At 41.8% G+C, this 19,449-nt stretch overlaps 1 protein-coding gene across 1 annotated transcript in view; it reads right to left on the bottom strand.

Moving 5' to 3' along the window:
• Nucleotides 1-8,689, bottom strand: part of DLST (dihydrolipoamide S-succinyltransferase) — a 31,054-nt gene extending 22,365 nt beyond the window's left edge. The window contains exons 1-3 of the mRNA XM_060261632.1: nt 8,528-8,689; nt 3,631-3,664; nt 720-768 (exon numbers count right to left, since the gene is read on the bottom strand). Coding sequence (XP_060117615.1) covers nt 720-768; nt 3,631-3,664; nt 8,528-8,602 — 158 coding nt within the window. The 5' untranslated portion in view covers nt 8,603-8,689. The remainder of the gene's footprint in view (nt 1-719; nt 769-3,630; nt 3,665-8,527) is intronic.
• Between the last annotated feature and the right edge of the window lie 10,760 nt (nt 8,690-19,449).

A 19,449-nucleotide genomic window follows, 5' to 3' on the forward strand; every position in this document is an offset into this window, starting at 1 on the left:
CTAGCCTGACTTCGTCAGATCTCGGGAGCTAACCAGGGTTGGCCCAGGCTAGTATTCCACCAAGGAATACCAGGGTCATGACACAGAGTCAGGCGGGGGAAACCACCTCTGAATATCTCTTGTCTTTAAAACCCTCCAGGGTCACCATGAGTCAAACTGTGACTTGACAGCAAAAAACGACAACAAACTGAAAATATGATTACTCTAAAGGCATTAATGTTATCAGCTACTGAAACATATTGATTGTAGTACTACATTTAACCTATTACTATTAACATATCACAACAAATGAAGAATTATTTTAAACACCTTCAGAGTCCTAATTTCAAGAAAGCCTTAACTTAGAGACAGGTTTGTGAGCATTCAAGTGATTTTATGATCACCCCAAATAAATTTCTTAGAAAACCACAAGTCTTTACAGCGATGAAGACTGGAAGCAGGAGACCGCAAAAGATGAAGGGGACTAAGCCTGACTGGTTGGGGCTTTCAGTACTGTCAGTATCCTACCGTTTCCATTGGTAACTAAATTAAGAAAAATAAGTAGATACATTTATTTAATTTGTGCCATTCAAGGATTCAGCTACTCTTGGCACAGATAACCGTAACTATGTTAAACATGCTTGCCAGATAAATTATGGACTAAGACTGTAGGAATCCTTTCCTCACCTTAATACAGTGCAGAAATTTAATTTAACTGACTTTGTAAGTTGCATACTTACAAATGCTTTCTGCTACTGGCATAAACTGGTTCCAGGCATCGGGAAATACCTGTAAAGCAGAAACCACTTCATTTAAAATATGGCAGGCCTAAGTAACAAGGGGCTCAGACTGTTATAAACCCCGCCAAAAAAGGCATGAGACAGTTGCAGAAAATCGCGGCACAATGCATAATCTATAAGTTTTCTTACTATTAAGATACTCTACAAGAATATTTTTGTTTTCAGTCATGTGGGTTTTCTGGAAATATTTGAATTGCAAGTGTCCTAAAAACAATTGAAAGAGTACTGCCATGTTAATTTTATGATGCAAAAGGAACAAATATTTCAACAGAAGTATCTGATGGGGTGGAATTAAGTGAAGCTTAAAAGTTACATAAATCCAAAGCTTTATGTGGGAATTAATTTTTATTGAGACAATTATTTTAAAAATTAAAGAAATGGAATACATACTTCCCTTGTATTGTTTAAGAAAAAATGCTGAATGTGCTCAAAACTCGACTTAGTAAGTTTAGCACACTTAAAGAACTGTGTACGACAGTGGTCCACTCATTTGTTAAAAAAAATTTAACTCTCTTCCATGGAGGTCACTGGGGCACCTCAGTTTCATTGTTATTCTCTGTGGCATCATTTTTTATTACTTAACTTCATATCAGGTTGGTGATTAAATTATCCCTTTTACCATGCAATAAGAGATGTAAATAAGAAACACAGAGTTGGTTTGGATTGAACCTGCATAACCAGTCAGAAGAACTATTAACTTGATTTTTAAATTGTTACATTGTTAAATTGTTGATTTTTAAATTGTTACATTTATCCGTAGATTTATGCCATCCCTCACCCCCAGCTTGGCCATAAATAAGACAGAGTTGTACTCTCTCAAACATTTTCTACATTTAATCACCTAAAAACATTAATTACAGCTTTGAAACTGCCAAATGGCTTAACATTGTATTGGTAGTTGCATTTTCTTATTTAGACACCCCCCCCCCCTAGAAACACACCGCTGGAAAAAAAATCTGGAATGTTACAGCAAAAATGTTCCATTTTGTAGAATCTCTGCATCTCAGTATAAGCCAGCCTCAAGTCAGACTGGCATGATTAAGAGCCATCATGAAAAGCAGATTATCGGAATGCATTAAAATAAGATCAGATCTTACTTAAAAATTCCACTACCATATCCCACCCAAGCTTCTATTTTTTATTTATATTCTGCGTTTCTTCCCAGCAAGGTCCTGAGCAGCCTGTCTCAGAGTTCTTCCCCTCCTTCACTTTATCCCCACAAGAACAACCCTGAACGGTAGGTTGGGCTGAGAGACTGTAACAGGCCCAAGGTAACCCAGTGAGTTTCCATGGCAGAGCAAGGATTTGAACCTAGTTGTTCCAGGTCATAGTCCAGCACCCTGGCCCTCCAAATCACCCTATTTATACCTCTAGGGAAAAATTTCAACCTTCCTCAACACTTTTGTGAGGATGGTCAAATTAAACATAAAATAAATTGCATGTTTCCACAGAGATGTCTGACATCTGTGTTGAGTAAATCACCAACCAAACATCTGTTTCCACGTTCGAGTATTTGAAAGTGGTCTTTGCACAAAGCATAACAGTTAACCTATTTTCACCTGCTGTCCACTGAACAATTCCCCCCCCCCCCCCATTCAAACAGTAGAGCTGGGCAGGAGGGCACAGACTTTCACACTGAGATACTAATCAGAGAGTTATGTCTTTCTAATTCCACTAAAGTCAAAGGATGTAAAAGGATATCGCTCTGTTTAAGATAGTACTGTTAGTATATATGGTATTTATCTAGATAAACAAGACATATTTCCCATATTTCAAGGGGGCTTGGGGCGGGACAGCTCCCTAGAAATTCTACTTGAAACAGATATAATCTACAGTTTAAAAAAAATACAAAAACCCAACATCTAGGCTCCTTGAAAGAGATCCTAAGGACTGGGTCTGATTACATTCTTCCATTTGTACAGTGACTTGTTAAGGTGATCACAGAAACACATACATGCAGAAGGCTAATTCAACCCAATATAAGTTCATATGACTTTTCCTTTTACAATTTGCAAGAAGCATTCCACAGGCATCTGTAATCCTGTTTGTGGACTGTTCCTGAAAAACGTTTGGATAATCTATTCTAGCATAATTTTTCTATATATAATTGTTTTTCCAGTTTAATTTTTTTATTAATTTTCAAAGTGAGGGGAAAAGGGAATAGAGATAACAAAAGACGGGAATACAAAAGGAAAAAACAAAGAAGATGACAGTTTAGCAATACACATCGTACAGTCTGCATGAGGTTATATTGTCTCTATAAAATTACAGTAACACATTTTTGTTCATTTTACACTTCTCTACATAATCTGTGTAAATTCTTGTACAGATTGTAAGAAAATTCTAAATATGCCTATTCAACTAAAAAAAATCGCCTTCCATATTTAATAGATATCTTAGAGGATAAAATAAGAATATGAGTTCACACCACAGTGTCCTGCATGTCTAGCCAGACACACAGTTGCTCCCAACATTTTCTTGCATCTTCCTTCGACTTCCCTGCCAACAGCTGAGATAAATAGTCTAATTCTGCCGCATCCAGGATTTTACTCATCAGTTCTGATCTAGGTGGAGTTTCCTGTAACTTCCATTTTTGTGCTAAAAGTATTCTAGCTGCTGTAGTAAAATGAATATATATAATTGCTAACAGACATTTTAAGAAGCTACTGCCTAACTGAGAAATTTGAATCACTGCTTTGTAGGTTTCTGATGCCTTTATCCATCTTCCCTTCCTCCCCTCCAGTTGTCTTGATAACCTATAAAGTCTATTTAATATTTGTGTATTAATATTATATTTTATTGTTACACTGGTTATAAAACATAAGATATTAATATCAAATATAAGACTCACCAGAGAGCGAGCATTTTCCCTGTGGACAACTTCCCTATCAAAGAGAAAAAGGAAGCAATCACCAAAGCAAATTGTATATAGAAGTAACTGAAGAAGGAATCAACTTGCCAAAATACTCCATATTGCAAACTGTAGAATATAGAAAAGATCTCTCATGCCATTCTATACTACCCTAATGCCAGGGGCAAGAAACCCCAAACGAACCCATAGCTTCTCATCCTTCCAAATGATTATTATTTGGAGAAGGGACATTTAGACACAAGTTTAGCACATGACCTCAAATTTCTTGCTCTTCCTCTTATGATAAAAAGACATACAAAAGAAAAAGGAACAGTTTCTTAAAACTTTGCATTTTCCTATGGAAGGTAGCTGATAGCTAAATATAGACTGTAGACACAAGTCTACATGTTCAAATTTTCAATCGAGCACATAAAAGATGGCACTCTGATGCAATCAAATCAGCACAAATTATGCATTAGCCATGTATAAGTACGTATTTATAGAATCAAAAACTGTAATGCAAGCATGGTATAGTCAAAAGGATGGGTTTGCTCACCCATAAATGCTGTACACCCAACAGCAGCACCAAATAGATCATTTAAAATCACATTAAATCATCCCAGATGTCAGTGAATGTTGCAAACAGGCAAGTCCCTACACCCAGTAAGTCAACCACCTAACTGGCGACAGGGAAAACAGACCAGGGCAGATAACAAGGGAAACATGTAGTACAACACAGCTTATCTCCTCAGCTTCTTCCTGTGAAAAGATTTTTATAAATGTTAGGATTCTGGTCACATCTCACAGTACTTTCTCATTCATGTCAGAGAGCAGAGCAATGATTCTGCCCTGGCACAAGGTGGAAGTTAGCATTCTTGCTCCAATATAAAGGTCACTTATTTGGTGCCTTAATCACTTCAGTCATACCTTCACTTTAGATAGGATTAACACCACAACATTGTTTGGTCCAGGGACTAAGCTAGCAAATGGTTCACGATGTCTCAGATTTAGAGGGCAACTGCTTCACATTACTTTACTTTTCATGTGAATCAGAATTATAATGTATTTCCAGTTCAAACAGATGTCTAAAGAAACTGATGTGTATCACAGCTTTCCAAGGCATATATCCAACCCTATAAAATGAAAACAACTGCAATGCTTAATTACAAGATACATATTGTGAAGTGAAATATAGTGGAAAAATCCTGTCTGATGTATTTTAGACTTTGGTATCACTCTAGCCTTTATTTATTTAAAATATTTGTTAGCTGCCTTTCTCCCTTGCAAAACTCAAGGTGGCTTATAAAATAAATAAAACTAGCATAAAAGCATAATAAAAACAATATGAATAAAACAATTGTAAACACACATAAAAAGTCATGATTTAAATTTAAACAAAATTCCAAGCTTTTTGAGATCACATGAAAAAGCTATAGTTTGGGATTAATGACTATTCTTTAGAACATATTTGAAATTATATAGCTTTAAAACTATATAAACCCCATAGCTGTTCTCTGCACATACATGCTTCCTTCATTACTTTTCATTCCCGCCATTGGGCTGTCGTGATTAAAGAGAAAACATATATTGTGGTCCTAATGGAACAAAGTTCAAACAATGGTTAAGAACAATACTGAAACGAGACAAATGGGAACACTGGAACACAATTAACAAATGCACTAAGTATTCAAAAATACATCTTTCTTCTTGTTGATAGCAGAGTTGTAAAGAGAAGTCACCTAAGATTAAAACAGTAAGATTGTGTGGATCCCAAAGGTATCCCCAAGAAGGCACAGCAAGTCTTTCAAAATGAACCTGGTGCCTACCCCAGCCAGATTCTATTCACCTGCCACTTCCTCTCAGGTGCCCAGTGCCATGATGAATATCTGGTTATGCTTGTACAGCTTGAACTTTCTCCCCTCCCTCCAGAAGTCTAAACAACCTCCAGCTCATTTCATCTTACCTGCAAAATAAAACCAACCCTATACATAGTGTCTTCCACACTTTCATCAGACTGAGAAGTTTTGGGCACCTCTGCTTTTTTCCTTCCAGTAACTTCCACTCACAGGGTCACAGGCATAAACATTAGGCCTCATTTTCTATTTAATGCACTAAACCAGACCATCAGCTTTACAAATTTATGTCATGTGACTTTTGCTGAAAGTGATCATTTGACATTTCAGTTTTGTTTTTTTTAAAACTTCATAAGAACTCATCCACTCCCAAGCCTTGAATTAGCCCTTTCCATATGCATTTCCTCCATAAGAGATTCTCTGCTCAGTTACTCTCTTCACCAGTTCTTCCTAGCCATCTGGACAGCTACAGGTAGCTGCTCCTCTCCTAAGGCTGATAACTTCAGCATCAATTACATAGTTTTTACCCTGAGCAAAACTCTCTCACCAATACCGCTTCCCATATGTTCCTTCTCTGTTTCACTGATGTTGGAAACTAAACTTTTCCTAATAATTCAGTCGGACCTACAATTTTGAGTTTCTTATGTTCCTACTCTCTTTTTTACAGAACAATCCTAAACCTTTTCATGCCCAAGTTCTCCACTTGGTCTTCCAAATGCTTTCCTTACACCATACAATATGCTGTAACCAAAGTTCCTCTGCTTGATCTGGTAGCAAAATTGTTCTGACTTTTTTGGTTAACCATGCTTCAAACTCAGATGCCTTCTGCCTGTCTCACTCATCAGTTGCTCACTGATTTTTGTCTGAACACACCTCAATGTTTATTTTAACTTGTTACCTTCTCTCATGATACTAAAGTGACAGCTAATTCCTTTACCTTAATACACCCTTTAGAGAACAGCAGTTTTGGCACTGAAGATGATGATGATATTGGATTTATATCCCGCCCTCGACTCTGAATTTCAGAGTCTCACAGCGGCTCACAATCTTTTTTATCTTCCTCCCCAACAACAGACACCCTGTGAGGTGGGTGGGGCTGAGAGGTTCTCACAGCAGGTGTCCTTTCAAGAACAACCTCTGCCAGAGCTATGGCAATTCCAGCAGGTGCATGTGGAGGAGTGGGGAATCAAACCCGATTCTCCCAGATAAGAGTCCACGCACTTAACCACTATACCAAACTGGCTCTCAAGAACATCACTCAATGGGAACACTGTATGTTAGCTAATAAAAAGTTGTCCATTTCTTGCTTTATTTAACTTGAGACTAAATCCAACTTAGATGGGGGTTCTGTGGCTGGTGGAAGGGCATCGGGGCTGGGGCTCAGACTTTCTGCTCTTGACAGGGCACCCCTGACACCACTGCAATCCATCAAGAATTTGGGTGTGACCTTGGATGTCTCCTTGAATACGGAAGCCCAAGTCACGCATATTACCAGGATGGCATTTTTCCACCTGTGCGAGGCTCAACAATTGGTCCCTTTTCTGTCATGCACTGATCCAGACACTATAATCCATGCGATGGTCACTTCTGGGCTAGACTACTGTAACTCGCTTTACACTGGCCTGCCCTTGAGACTGACCATGAAGCTCCAGCTGATACAGAATGTGGTGGTGCAAGTCTTGATGGGAACATCACAGATGGCACACATACAACCTGTGCTGTGCCAGCCACACTGGCTTGCAGGGGAGTACCGAGTCAAGTTCAATGTTTTGGTGTTGACTTTCAAGGCCTTGAGTGGTCAGAGACTGACTGATATGGGACTGTCTCCTCTGGTATGTTCCTGAGAGAGCATTGTGCTCTTTAGGTAGCAATTTGCTAGTGATCGCTGGCCCCAAAGACAACCAGTGTCCTTGTCCCCAACCTGGTGGAACTCTGCTGAACATCATCAGGGCTCTGTGGGATCTTATGCAATTCCGCAGGGTCTATAAGGCAGAGATGTTCCACCAGGCTTTTGGTTGAAGACAGCAACAGTTTCCATTCTGGCTGATTTCTTTGTTTGCTCTCCATTCTTGCCCTGGCCCCTCTCCCCCCACACCCACTCACAGAGTGGTCGGCAGTCTGAAATTGGGAAATAACTGAAGTTCTCCATCTGATTCTTTTATATTTGTGGGACTAGTATTATTGATACACTTTATCCCTAGTTTTATGTTTTTATCATTGTTGTATATCGCCCAGAGCCCTGCAGTAGCAGAGACTGAGCGATCCACAAGTAACAACTTTATAGCCTGCCTTTCTCATTAGGACTCAAGGTGGATAATCTGCCAGTTACTATACAAGCACATAACATAATAACACAACAGCTTGCAAGGACACAATACTGGCGATGCTTATCAACATGGAATTAGGTTCAGTACGTGATAGGGCAGAGGAAACAGATCAATGTTTACTTCTGTGCTGATACAGGTTACACCCGGTTGGCAACAGGAAAAGCCTTATGTGCTTGCAGCAAACCATGATACAAGGATAGTTAGGGTCACGGAGCTGTAGGACTATTCTCCCGACCACCCTTTACACGTATGAACACGTGCATTCCCACACGGACACGTCCTTCGGGCGTCCAAGGCTGTCAACTGGTGATCCAACCTTCAGAACCACCTTCACGCCAGGCAGGTTCCTGGCCAGATCCAGGCTTGCAGCCGTTCAAACACACTACTCTCCGTTCATAACCCCAGATATTCCTCCCACATGACTGTCTTACACTACACTGAAGAAAAGGGGCACCGCTCTTCCGACTGAGGCGCTATCAGGAGACCACCCCCCGCCCAGGCCGGGACCACCAGCCCTCTAACACCCCCTCCCGGCATCTACAAGAAGGAGGGAGGGCAACCCCTAGGAATGACGGCCTCCCTCCCCGGAAAGCGCCCAGCCACCCCGGCCTCTGGCGCCCCGCGTCTCCCAGTTGCCCTTGGCGCCGGTCTGCCCACCGCAGCCCCTCGCGTCCCGGTGGCTCGCCGCCCTCCTCCCTGCCTTTCCTTGGACGGTACCTGTCGGACGGCGCCGAGAGAGCGACCGAACGCCCGGTTGAGACAACGAGCCCGGGCCAGAGAAAGCCACAGCATCGCGGCAATAGGAGCAGCGACGGAAGGAAAAGACCGAGGGCGCCCACACCGGAAACAGGCCCGGCGGCGGAGACCGGAAACGGTCTGGGATCGACCAACCGAGCCTGGTGGACAGGGGGAGGAAGAAGTGGGCTGCTCTAAAAAGGACGTCCAACCAACCGAAAGACGGGCAGGGAGTGGGTTGAAGCGTCCTGAGAGCGGGAGAGGGAGGAGCTGGACGGAATCCGCGTATCAGAAAAGGAGGAGGGAACGGTGCTCCTCGAGTCGAGAGGGGATATGGAGTTAGGAGGGTTAGGAGAGCGGCAGAATCTGGGAGGCGACCGCAAGGAAAGCTGTGACTTGGCTTGGGGCAGCTGGGTCCAAGAGTCCCTTTCACAGGCTCTGGTCTCGGGCTGGATGCGTTCCCAGTCTTCACAAATTGACATAGACAATTATGAACTGTCAAAAGTGATTTAAGGTTCAGTTGCTCTCTTTTTGGCCTCATTTTTTAGATTCATTTCTATTCCAAAAAGGGAGACCAGACAAGTAAAATCTTACCTTTATAGATATTGTATTATATGCTATGCATTATGTACTCTCTTGTATTTAATATTATGAATTAAACAGATTATAAGTGATTTAAGGTGCAATCAAGCAGAAGCCAGAATTAAGATTGCCGGGAAAAACATCAACAACCTCAGATATGCAGATGATACCACTCTAATGGCAGAAAGTGAGGAGGATCTAAAGAACCTTTTGTTGAGGGTGAAAGAAGAGAGCACAAAAGTAGGCTTGAAACTCAACATCAAAAAAACTAAGATCATGGCATCTGGCCCCATCACACTTTGGCAAATAGAAGGGGAAGACATGGAAGTAGTGACAGACTTCACATTTCTGGGATCCAAGATCACTGCAGATGGTGACTGTAGCCATGAAATTAAAAGACGTTTGCTCCTGGGGAGGAAGCTATGGCGAACCTGGGCAGTATAATAAAAAGTAGAGACATCACCCTGCCAACAAAAGTCCGTATTATTAAAGTGATGGTATTCCCAGTTGTAATATATGGCTGTGAGAGCTGGACCATAACGAAGGCCGAGCGCAGAAGAATGGATGCTTTTGAATTGTGGTGCTGGAGAAGACTCTCGAGAGTCCCTTGGACTGCAAGAAGATCAAATCAGTCAGTCCTAAGGGAAATCAACCCAGACTGTTCCCTGGAAGGTCAGATGCTGAAGCTCAAATACTTTGGCCACCAAATGAGAAGAGAGCACTCACCGGAGAAGATCCTGATGCTGGGAAAGATAGAAGGCAAAAGAAGAAGGGGACGGCAAAAGATGAGATGGCTGGACAGTGTTACTGATGTAACAAACACACATTTGAGCAGACTTCGGAGGATGGTGGAAGACAGAAGGGCCTGGCATGACTTTGTCCATGGGGTCGCAAAAAGTCAGACTCGACTGTGCGACTGAACAACAACAACATAAGAACACCTTCGGAGGTGGCCCCATTGAACAGACCAGAATAGGATTCTGAGTAGACCCGCTTAGGGGTACTCTCTTAAAGTTCACCAACATAGAGAAGTGCTTCCCTGGGTCAGAGGCCACAGCTTCATACAATTCACAATCTTGTTTCTGTAGCAGTGACTGTGGCTGACCAGATGCCCCAGATAACGATGGCCATTCTGTGTTGTTTCCAGGGCTGGCCCAATATCCTAGCTAGCTGGGTGAGAGAGCTGCTGCTTGCAATTTTGAGGGAAGAGCATAGAGGCAGTTTAGCTGTGCACCCAGTGAGTGGTTGTATGATATTACCTGGACTCCAGAGAACATGAGTGACACTGTCACTGTGACAACCTTTTGGTCTTCATTTGGCCATCTAGCATATAGGCATAGATGGTTGTTAAGGAATGGAAATAAATTAAAATGAGAGAAAGGGTATCTTGGTTGATTCCATGTCCTATTTTTATGCTGCTGAGGTCAGGGTGAGCAGCAAAATCTCCATTTGTGTGGGAACAATAAACTGGACAAATCCCAGTTGCTTGTTCTCAGCATCCTAGTAAGCATCAAAACACTGAAGTTCTACTTAACTGTCACAGCATAAAGCAATTACCATGCATAAAGCTATGCTGCCAAAATTTTTCTAAACCTTTTAACAAAGCTATTATAAAACACTGTTCTGCTGGATCAGAACAAAGATCTCTGCTCTGAATCTCAGGATTTCATCAGAGACTGCAATTCCTGCCCTTAGGGGCGTCTGAGGACCAAATTACATGTTATGCTGTTTCTGGGACCAGGCACATGGTGACTCAACTCAGATTGCATTTAAGCCATCCTCCTGCACCATTTTCCTAATCTGAAATGGCTCAGAGAATTGCTAGTTTCCTCCACTGGGAAAACTTGCATGTACTGGAGACCCTGGAGAGCCGCTGCCAGTCTGAGTAGACAATACTGACTTTGATGGACCAAGGGTCTGATTCAGTATAAGGCAGCGTCATATGTCCATATGTACTGATAGACTACACACAGATTTTCCCAACGGCAAACGGCAGCTTCCTAGATAGAGAAAATTGCATGGGTTAGGGAGAGACTTAAGCCCCTCCCTTTGTGGTCTTGATTCATCTTGGGTTCCTACACACTAGATCAGCGGTCCCCAACCTTTTTGGCACCAGGGACCGGTTTTCTGTAAGACAATTTTTCTATGGACTGGGGGGGGGGGGGAAGGTGATGGTTTCGGGATGATACAATTATGCATTTTATTTCTAAAGTGTCTGGTGTGGTGGTTAAGTGTGCCGACTCTTATCTGGGAGAATCAGGTTTGATTCCCCACTCCTCCACTTACAGCTGCTGGAATGGCCCTGGGTCAGCCATAGATTCTCACAGAATTGGCCTTGAAAGGGCAACTTCTGTGAGAGCTATCTCAGGCCCACCCACCTCACAGGTGTCTGTCGTGGGGGAGGAAGGTAAAGGAGATTGTGAGTCACTCTGAGACTCTGAAATTCAGAGTGGAGGGCAGGATATAAATCCAATGTATTATTACTACTACTACCACTACTACAATTGTAATATATAATGAAATAATTATACATCTCATGGCCCGGTTGCTAACAGGCCACGGACCAGTACTGGTCCACGGCCCAGAGGTTGGGGACCCCTGCACTAGATGATAAAGTTTTAACACAATACAGAACTCTCAAAGCACACATGTGGCTTGACAGGTCATGAGACAGACCCAGAAACAGCATAACATGTAGTTAAGTGCCTGCAAGCTAAACTTGTGCTTCCTCTCTTCCCTTCAGGGAAAGTTCATCCTTGACATGAAGTAAAACTGTCCACACATGCACTCAATTTGCTGGAGAGATTTTTGCAGTCTTGGAGCTTCTTGTAAGCTGCTTTGGTTTGCATCATCCTGAATGATTTAATGTAATCTGAAAAACTGGCTATTACACTGTTCATCCCCCAAACCAGATTATTAACGTTGCCATTCTAACAGTCTCCTGGGAGCAGGCCTCATTTTGAGCAGGAACTCACAGGAGCAGAGCTCCAGAAGCTCTAAATTTTATTGTGCTCTTTGTTTCTCCCCTCCCCCCCCCAAATACTTGCTTCTGGGCTCCATTGTTCAACTCCCCATATGTGAATTTTGCTGAACTCTAAGATTTGACAAACTTTCTAATATTTCCCCCCACAAAAATGGGGAAATAACCAAAATATATCAAGCAGACAAATGGAAATCTTCATCATGCCACTGTGGCCACACAGGAGAAAGTAATTTTAAAAGTATGATGGGAGTAAGGTTCTATTATGACAATTATAATTCAAGAAGCATTTTAAGATAGATGCTGAGCTGATCTAATTTAGTACATCTTCCAGTGATGTCAGGGGTGTGTGGCATATGTAAATGAGATGTGCTAATGAGCTTCGGCACCTCTTTTTCTGTGAAATGACCCCTGCCTGGGAGTAAGCCCTATTGAGTAGACTTCAGTAGGATTTTGATTCCACGGTTAAAAACAAATTAAATACCACTGGTCTGCATACATGTCTCTGGAGGACCCCATTGCTTGCTTTTCTCCATTATGAGAACTCTCAGTTTACTCCCAGTCTCTGCTTCCTAGTTACTAATCCACACAAGTGACTTGTCCTTTTATCTCATGAATTTGTCTATCAGCCTACCCCATTTAAGCCAGAGTGTTCATTGAGGATCTTTATTTTAAAAACTAATTGGAAAGTCCAACCCCATAGTGTCTACTAGTCAGGATGAAAATAAACTGGTATGGTCTGATACAGATAAGAAGATTTTGGAGATGGTACCCCCGCATGGAAAAGATGGGTTACTTTTACTAGGTGCGTATTAATAAAAAAAGTTGGTGAGGAAGGACTTCCCTTGGCATATGGATGCTGATTCTTCTTCAGTTATATATCTTTATAGGCTTAATAATTCAAAATAATAATTTCCACTAATTTACATTGAATGATCATCAGACAAACTGGCCGGTATTGTCCTTTTCTTCTGGACCCCCTTTGAAAAAAGAAATGATGCCTTTCTCAAACCACTTTCAGTTCTGTCTCGAGCCTTCTGCACAGAGAAACTGCCCTGGATAAACAGGGATTCATTTGTTGTACTGAACCTGACCTTTACACCTCTATTATGCATATTCAGAAGGTCCAGGAAGCTGATTGGCTGCTGCTAGCCTTCCTCACATCGCTATCTATGACTGAAGTTCTGTGATGAGAGAGATCCCTTAATGACAGCACCAAGTCTTCAGAGTCCCTTTTTTATGCAACAGCTCTCTGAAACTGCAGGACCGCATATCACAGACCTAGAAGCTAAGGTGAGTGCCCTGTTTCCTGGAATGCACAGGATGAACCTTCAGGCTTCTACTGACATCGCTTCCTAAGGTCAGTATTGGGCAGTCTCTCCATGGGAAGATTTTGTGGATTTCCCCCTTGATGCTTAACTTTGTAAGCTTTTAGCTAAGTTATAGAAGCACCCAGTTTGCAAATCTCTCTTTTAATATTTTTTTAGTCATGCCTTTTAGCAATCTCTTGTTACTAAATTTTTCATAGTAATTTTGGAAATATTGTAGCCATTTTAAAACATATTTGTTCCTCTGGGCAGAATCTGGTAGCTTGGGATGTTTGGGAAGTGTGGTGGGTGGGTCAGTCTGACAAGCAGCTAATTGCTTTGGAAAGTTTGACGAAGCAGCCAGGTATTTTGGCATGTGCCTTTCACAGATTGGTCAGGAGTGACTTTAGAAATTGTTGAGGTTATTTTTTTGGAGGACTTTTTGAGAGGTGTTTTAGAGGGAGTGTCTTGGGGAGATGTTTCATTGCTGGAGGATTTTAAGATTATGGAAACGTAGCCTCTTTGATGGCAGTCTCTGGTGTCTTGCCAAGTAACCTGCATGATGCATTATTTACTTTGTTGTTCCTTTATATTATTTGGGCAGGGATATACACAGTAAATTAAAAATAACTCAATGAAGTATGAAGTGCTTTACAAGCATTGTGAATATGTCCTGCATTGACACAAATTTGGTGCCTATATAGGACATTATATAGGATATAATCGATATAGGACATACTTTATTCAGTATATAATTCCCTATAATTCAATTCAGCATTGGCCTATAAAATGCCAGTAAAAGCACTCATGGATCCAACATTTGCAGGGACAAATTAGCAACAGAGAATATGCTCAATGTCCATTTAGAAAATCCTGAAGATTTCTAGTCCTTATGGCTGTAGAGAAACACTTGGAAGTATTTACGCTTTGCCTCCTGAAGGCTCAGACACCAAAGGGCTTCCATGCTGGTACTCTGCACAGGTGCATCCTTGTCTTTCTTCCATAGCTACAATTTCCTCCCTCCCTTTCTCCTGCATGTTCATCCCCCATGCCTACACATTTTCCTCTTTCCCAGCTCAGAACCATTGTTCTTCCCTTTAGCTCCTCTTCAGACTGCATTTTGTGAAAAACCATGAAAAATTTAAACAGCTCCGCTATGGAGTCTGGATTGAATGCCCCTCCCACCAAAGTATTACTGTTCCATCACCAACCTTGATCAGTAGATACAGTATGCACTAGGTAATGTTAAATTAGATCAGTTTCTCACTGTTGGAAGACTGTATGTTGACAATTATAAGGATAGCAATGTGAATGAGAAATCATCCAATAAACAAAATCTTAGAACAGAAACAGAAGTTGTGTGTCACTAAAGCAGGAAAAATTATGGATAAAATGGGCTGACAAGTTCCAGCAGGCTGACTCAAGATGTTGTGGTCTTGAGCTAAACAATCCAAATGGCACCTCCCATCTAATTAATGTGGGAAGATCCATTGTGCAAGTCCTGCTGACATGAATGGTAGTCACAAACATTACTTCAGTGCTCCTCTGCCACTCTTATTCTTGTTAACAGGATTTCTACAGCAGAGCTTTCTGGTTCCTCATGAGCCAGATCTAGCTGCCTCCCATTCAGCCCCTCAATGGCACCTAAAATCTGCCACCTCGTCTTGCATCATGGTAAGGGACATCTCTAGAATAAAAAAATGCCACACTATAATGAATGTGAGAAAGAAGATAAAGAATGACATTTTCCCCTATCTACAGATCAATAGGTCAAAATGCTGTTTGTCAGGAGAGCAGGTTTTGGTTAAACATTGGGGCGTTTCTCTTCATTCACACACACTCAGCCTAACCTGCCTCACAGTGTTGTGAGGATGAAATGGAGGAGAGAATGTTGTAACATACTTTGAGTCCCCTTTGGGGAGTAAACTGGGGTATAAATGTATTAAAATCCTGAGCAATTCAGCCTAATGGTGTTAGCTAGTAGACCTGCTTCTGATGAATTTCCTTCTTTGGCAATAGATCCAGAGGAGTTAGCCATGTTAGTCTGTTACCACAAAATAGTAAAGAGTCCAGTAGCACCTTTAAGACTAACAAATTTTATTGTAGCATAAGCTTTCAAGAAACACACCTCTCTTCATCAGGTGCATGGAGAGTATGTAGAAATTGGCTATAGAGATATATAGGTGATAAGGAGAGGGGGGAGTGGATGTAGGAAGTGAGCGTCATGTAATTGCAAAGCAGTTGCAAAAGTCATGAAAAATGTAGAATGTGCAATCCAGGCTGAGTATGACCACTTCCTTCTATTCGTGAATCTGAATATAATACCTGAAAAGTTAAGGCAGTTACTTCTAGTAATAACTATCCAGAGTCCCTATTCAATCCAAGTCTGACTGAGTCAAATGTACATATTAATTCCAATTCAGCAGCTTCCGATTGGATTTTGTTTTTGAAATGTTTCTGTTGAACTATGGTGACCTTTAAGTCCTTGATGGAATGTCCTGGTAGATAGAAGTGTTATCTTGTTGGTTTTTGGATATTGCCATTTTTGATGCCAGATTTGTGTCCATTTATTCTTTTGCATAGAGGTTGGCTGGTTTGTCCTACGTACAGAGCAGACAGCAGAAGGACATTGTTGGCACATGAGAGAATGTATCACATTGGATGATGAGCAGCTATAAGAGACAGAGCTTGTGTAGTTGGTGCCATTAGGTTCTGTAATTGTATTTTCTGGGTAGATATGTGGGCAGAGTTGGAATCTAGGTCTGGTTCCTCTGTTGGTGATCCTGTTAGATGGGCCATGGTTGTTAGTGAGAAGTCGTTTAAGGTTTGGAGGCCATCTATAGGCAGGGAAAGGTCTTCCACCCAGGGCATGTATGACAGAGGCATCATTTTCTATCTATGATACATTGGACTGGAACTATAGGTGACAGCCAGTGATGTTCTGTTGTTGATTCTTTTTGGTTTGTTCTGGAGTAGGCTGTTTCTGGGTACTAGTCTGGCCCTGTCAATTTCTTTCCTTACCTCATTTGGTGGATACTATAGTCCCAGAAATGTTTGTTGTAAATCCTTTAAGTGAGACTCCTGATCAAGAGCATTGGAGCAGATACGATTGTAACATAAAGCTAGGCTGTAGACAGTGGACATAGTGTTATGTTTTGGGTGTTAGCTGGAGGTATGTAGATATTAGTATTGGTTGGTGGATTTTCAGTATAAGGTGGTGTTTATCTGTCCACCATGTGATTGTACAGGAAGCGCTGCTCCAAGTCTGCCATGATTATGTTGGTATACTGTGGTGCCATGAGTGTGCCCATGGCTGTGCTGTTGACCTGTAGATATAGGTTGTCACCAAATTTGACATGCACAAATTGGCAAAGTTCAGTGGTAAGGTGTGCTGTGATTTTGTCTGTGATGATATTCCTGTTGGTTTGCAGTCCATCTGTATGTGGGATGTTGATGTACAGAGCCTCAACATTCATAGTTGCTAGAATGGTGATGTCCAGGAGCACTTCCTTGGCTTCCATCCACTAAAACCATTCCTGTACTTAAGGTTATTGGATGACATCTTCACTATTTGGACCCATGGGAAGGCAAATGTGAGGTACAGTCAGGGTCACCTCTACCCAGAGGACCAGAATAAAACCTTGTCAGAAAATGAAGCAACAAGACATATTTAAAATTAAAAAACCAAATATGAAATACAGAAGGCAAGGAAGGGCGGAAAATATAACTACTGGCTGGTTATTAAATCAGTTGACTGGCAGAAGTTCAAATAATAAAAGATCTCTAAACACTAGAGAACCCTATAGATGTTGGCAGGTTGCAGTAATAAAATAAATAAACAGACAGTGTTTCCTTAACACTAGAAAACTCTCTTAGGTAGAGAAAGATTATAAAGTTGTTTCAGGCTTTCTAAATATAAAACCCATGCACTTTTTGTCTTTCACTCAGAGGACTGTCTGAACTTGTGACAGAAATTTGCCTACACAAACACTCTCCACTAGCACAGAGGTACACTCCAGACATTGAGTAATACCTAGGAACTAACACCCCTGAGTGCTATCACACCAGTACCTCAATTCCCTGTGTTAAGTCCCACACAGATAGTATTCCTGTCTCACTTCTGGGATTTCTTCACAGCCACAAGTACTTTTGCCTCTCTCCCAGTGTGTTTGTGTTCTTTGTTTGAACCAAGAGTCTGTCCTTTAGCACTGACAGACTCCTCAGCAGAGCTTTCAAGTTTTCCTCTGCTACAGTGACACAGTGTGCCTCAACTCAGAGAGTTTTCCCTCAGAAAGAGCCTTTGCTTTGCCCCTTCTCACAAATGAACTCTCAGACAGAAACTACTAAACCAGCTCTGTCTCAAGGAACTAAGCTGACAGGCTGTTCTCAGCTCCTTTCTTCAGTCGATCTCCAACTGAACTCACTCTGTGAGGCAATTTCCCCCCTCTGCTAGCCTCTTTCCACTCAATACATTAATCTCCACTGTCAATCAGAGTGAGCTTTGCCACTCACCCAGGCAAACTGCTTTAAGTCCATCCTTGAGAGATCTCACCAGGACTTCATCAATTTCCACCACACCATCAACCTGAGTCTGGACCACTCTACACAACAGGTACACTTTCTGGACACCACTGTACAACTACTGTTTTGTTCAGGAAAGGAAAGGAAAGGAAAGGAAAGGAAAGGAAAGGTCCCCTGTGCAAGCACCAGTCGTTTCCGACTCTGGGGTGACATTGCTGTCACAACGTTTTCATGGCAGACTTTTTACGGGGTGGTTTGCCATTGCCTTCCCCAGTCATCTACACTTTCCCCCCAGCAAGCTGGGTTCTCATTTTACCGACCTCGGAAGGATGGAAGGCTGAGTCAACCTTGAGCCAACTACCGCCGGGGATCAAACGCAGGTCATGAGCACAGCTTAGGACTGTAGTACTACAGCTTTAACACTCTGTGCCACGGGGCTGTTCAGCACCTTTATAAATGATTTGGATGAAGGAATAGAGGGAATGCTTATTAAGTTTGCAGATGATACTAAATTGGGAGGGGTTGCAAATACAGTAGAAGAAAGAAACAGGACACAGGATGACCTTGACAGGCTGGAAAACTGGGCTAAAGCCAATAAGATGAATCTTAGCAGTAGTATGTGCAAAAAAGATCTAGGGGTCTTAGTGGACCAACGCTGAACATGAGTCAACAGTGTAATGTGGTGGCTAAAAAGGCAAATGCAATTTTGGGCTGTATCAACAGAAGTATATTGTCCAGATCACGTGAAGTGATAGTATTGCTTTACTCTGCTCTGGTAAGACCTCACCTGGAGTATTGTGTTTAGTTTTTGGGCACCACATTTTAAGAAGGATATGGACAACTGTAACAGGTCCTGAGGAGGGCGACCAAGATGGTGAGGGGTCTGGAGACCAAGTCCTATGAAGAAAGGTTGAAGGAGCTGGGGATGTTTAGCCTGGAGAGGAGGTGGCTGAGAGGTGATATGATCACCATCTTCAAGTACTTGAAGGGCTGTCATATAGAGGAGGGTGTGGAATTGTTTTCTGTGGCCTCAGAAGGTACTAATGGGTTGAAATTAAATCAAAAGAGTTTCCATCTCAACATTAGGAAGAACTTCCTGACTGTTAGAGAGGTTCCTCAGTGGAACAGGCTTCCTCAGGAGGTGGTGGGCTCTCCTTACTTGGAGGTTTTTAAACAGAGGCTAGATGGCCATCTGACAGCAATGAAGATCCTGTGAATTTAGGGGGAGGTATTTGTGAGTTTCCTGCATTGTGCAGGGGATTGGACTAGATGACCCTGGAGGTCCCTTCCAACTCTATGATTCTACTAAAGTTCCTATTTTCCCTAGATATATTGTAGCAGGGATGAATAGTTGTCCTTTTTATATAGAAGTTTTATGTTTTTGTTTTTCTGTATAATGCTGGATTTTTTTTCTTATTGTTGCTCCAGATTTCACGCCATTGGATGTTCCACAATCCTGAATGGTACTCATATTGTAATATTATAATCCAGATAGTGTTTGCTATTTTGTTGAG

This window comes from Heteronotia binoei, chromosome 21, assembly GCF_032191835.1.
Source record: "Heteronotia binoei isolate CCM8104 ecotype False Entrance Well chromosome 21, APGP_CSIRO_Hbin_v1, whole genome shotgun sequence".
Classification (NCBI taxonomy): domain Eukaryota; kingdom Metazoa; phylum Chordata; class Lepidosauria; order Squamata; family Gekkonidae; genus Heteronotia; species Heteronotia binoei.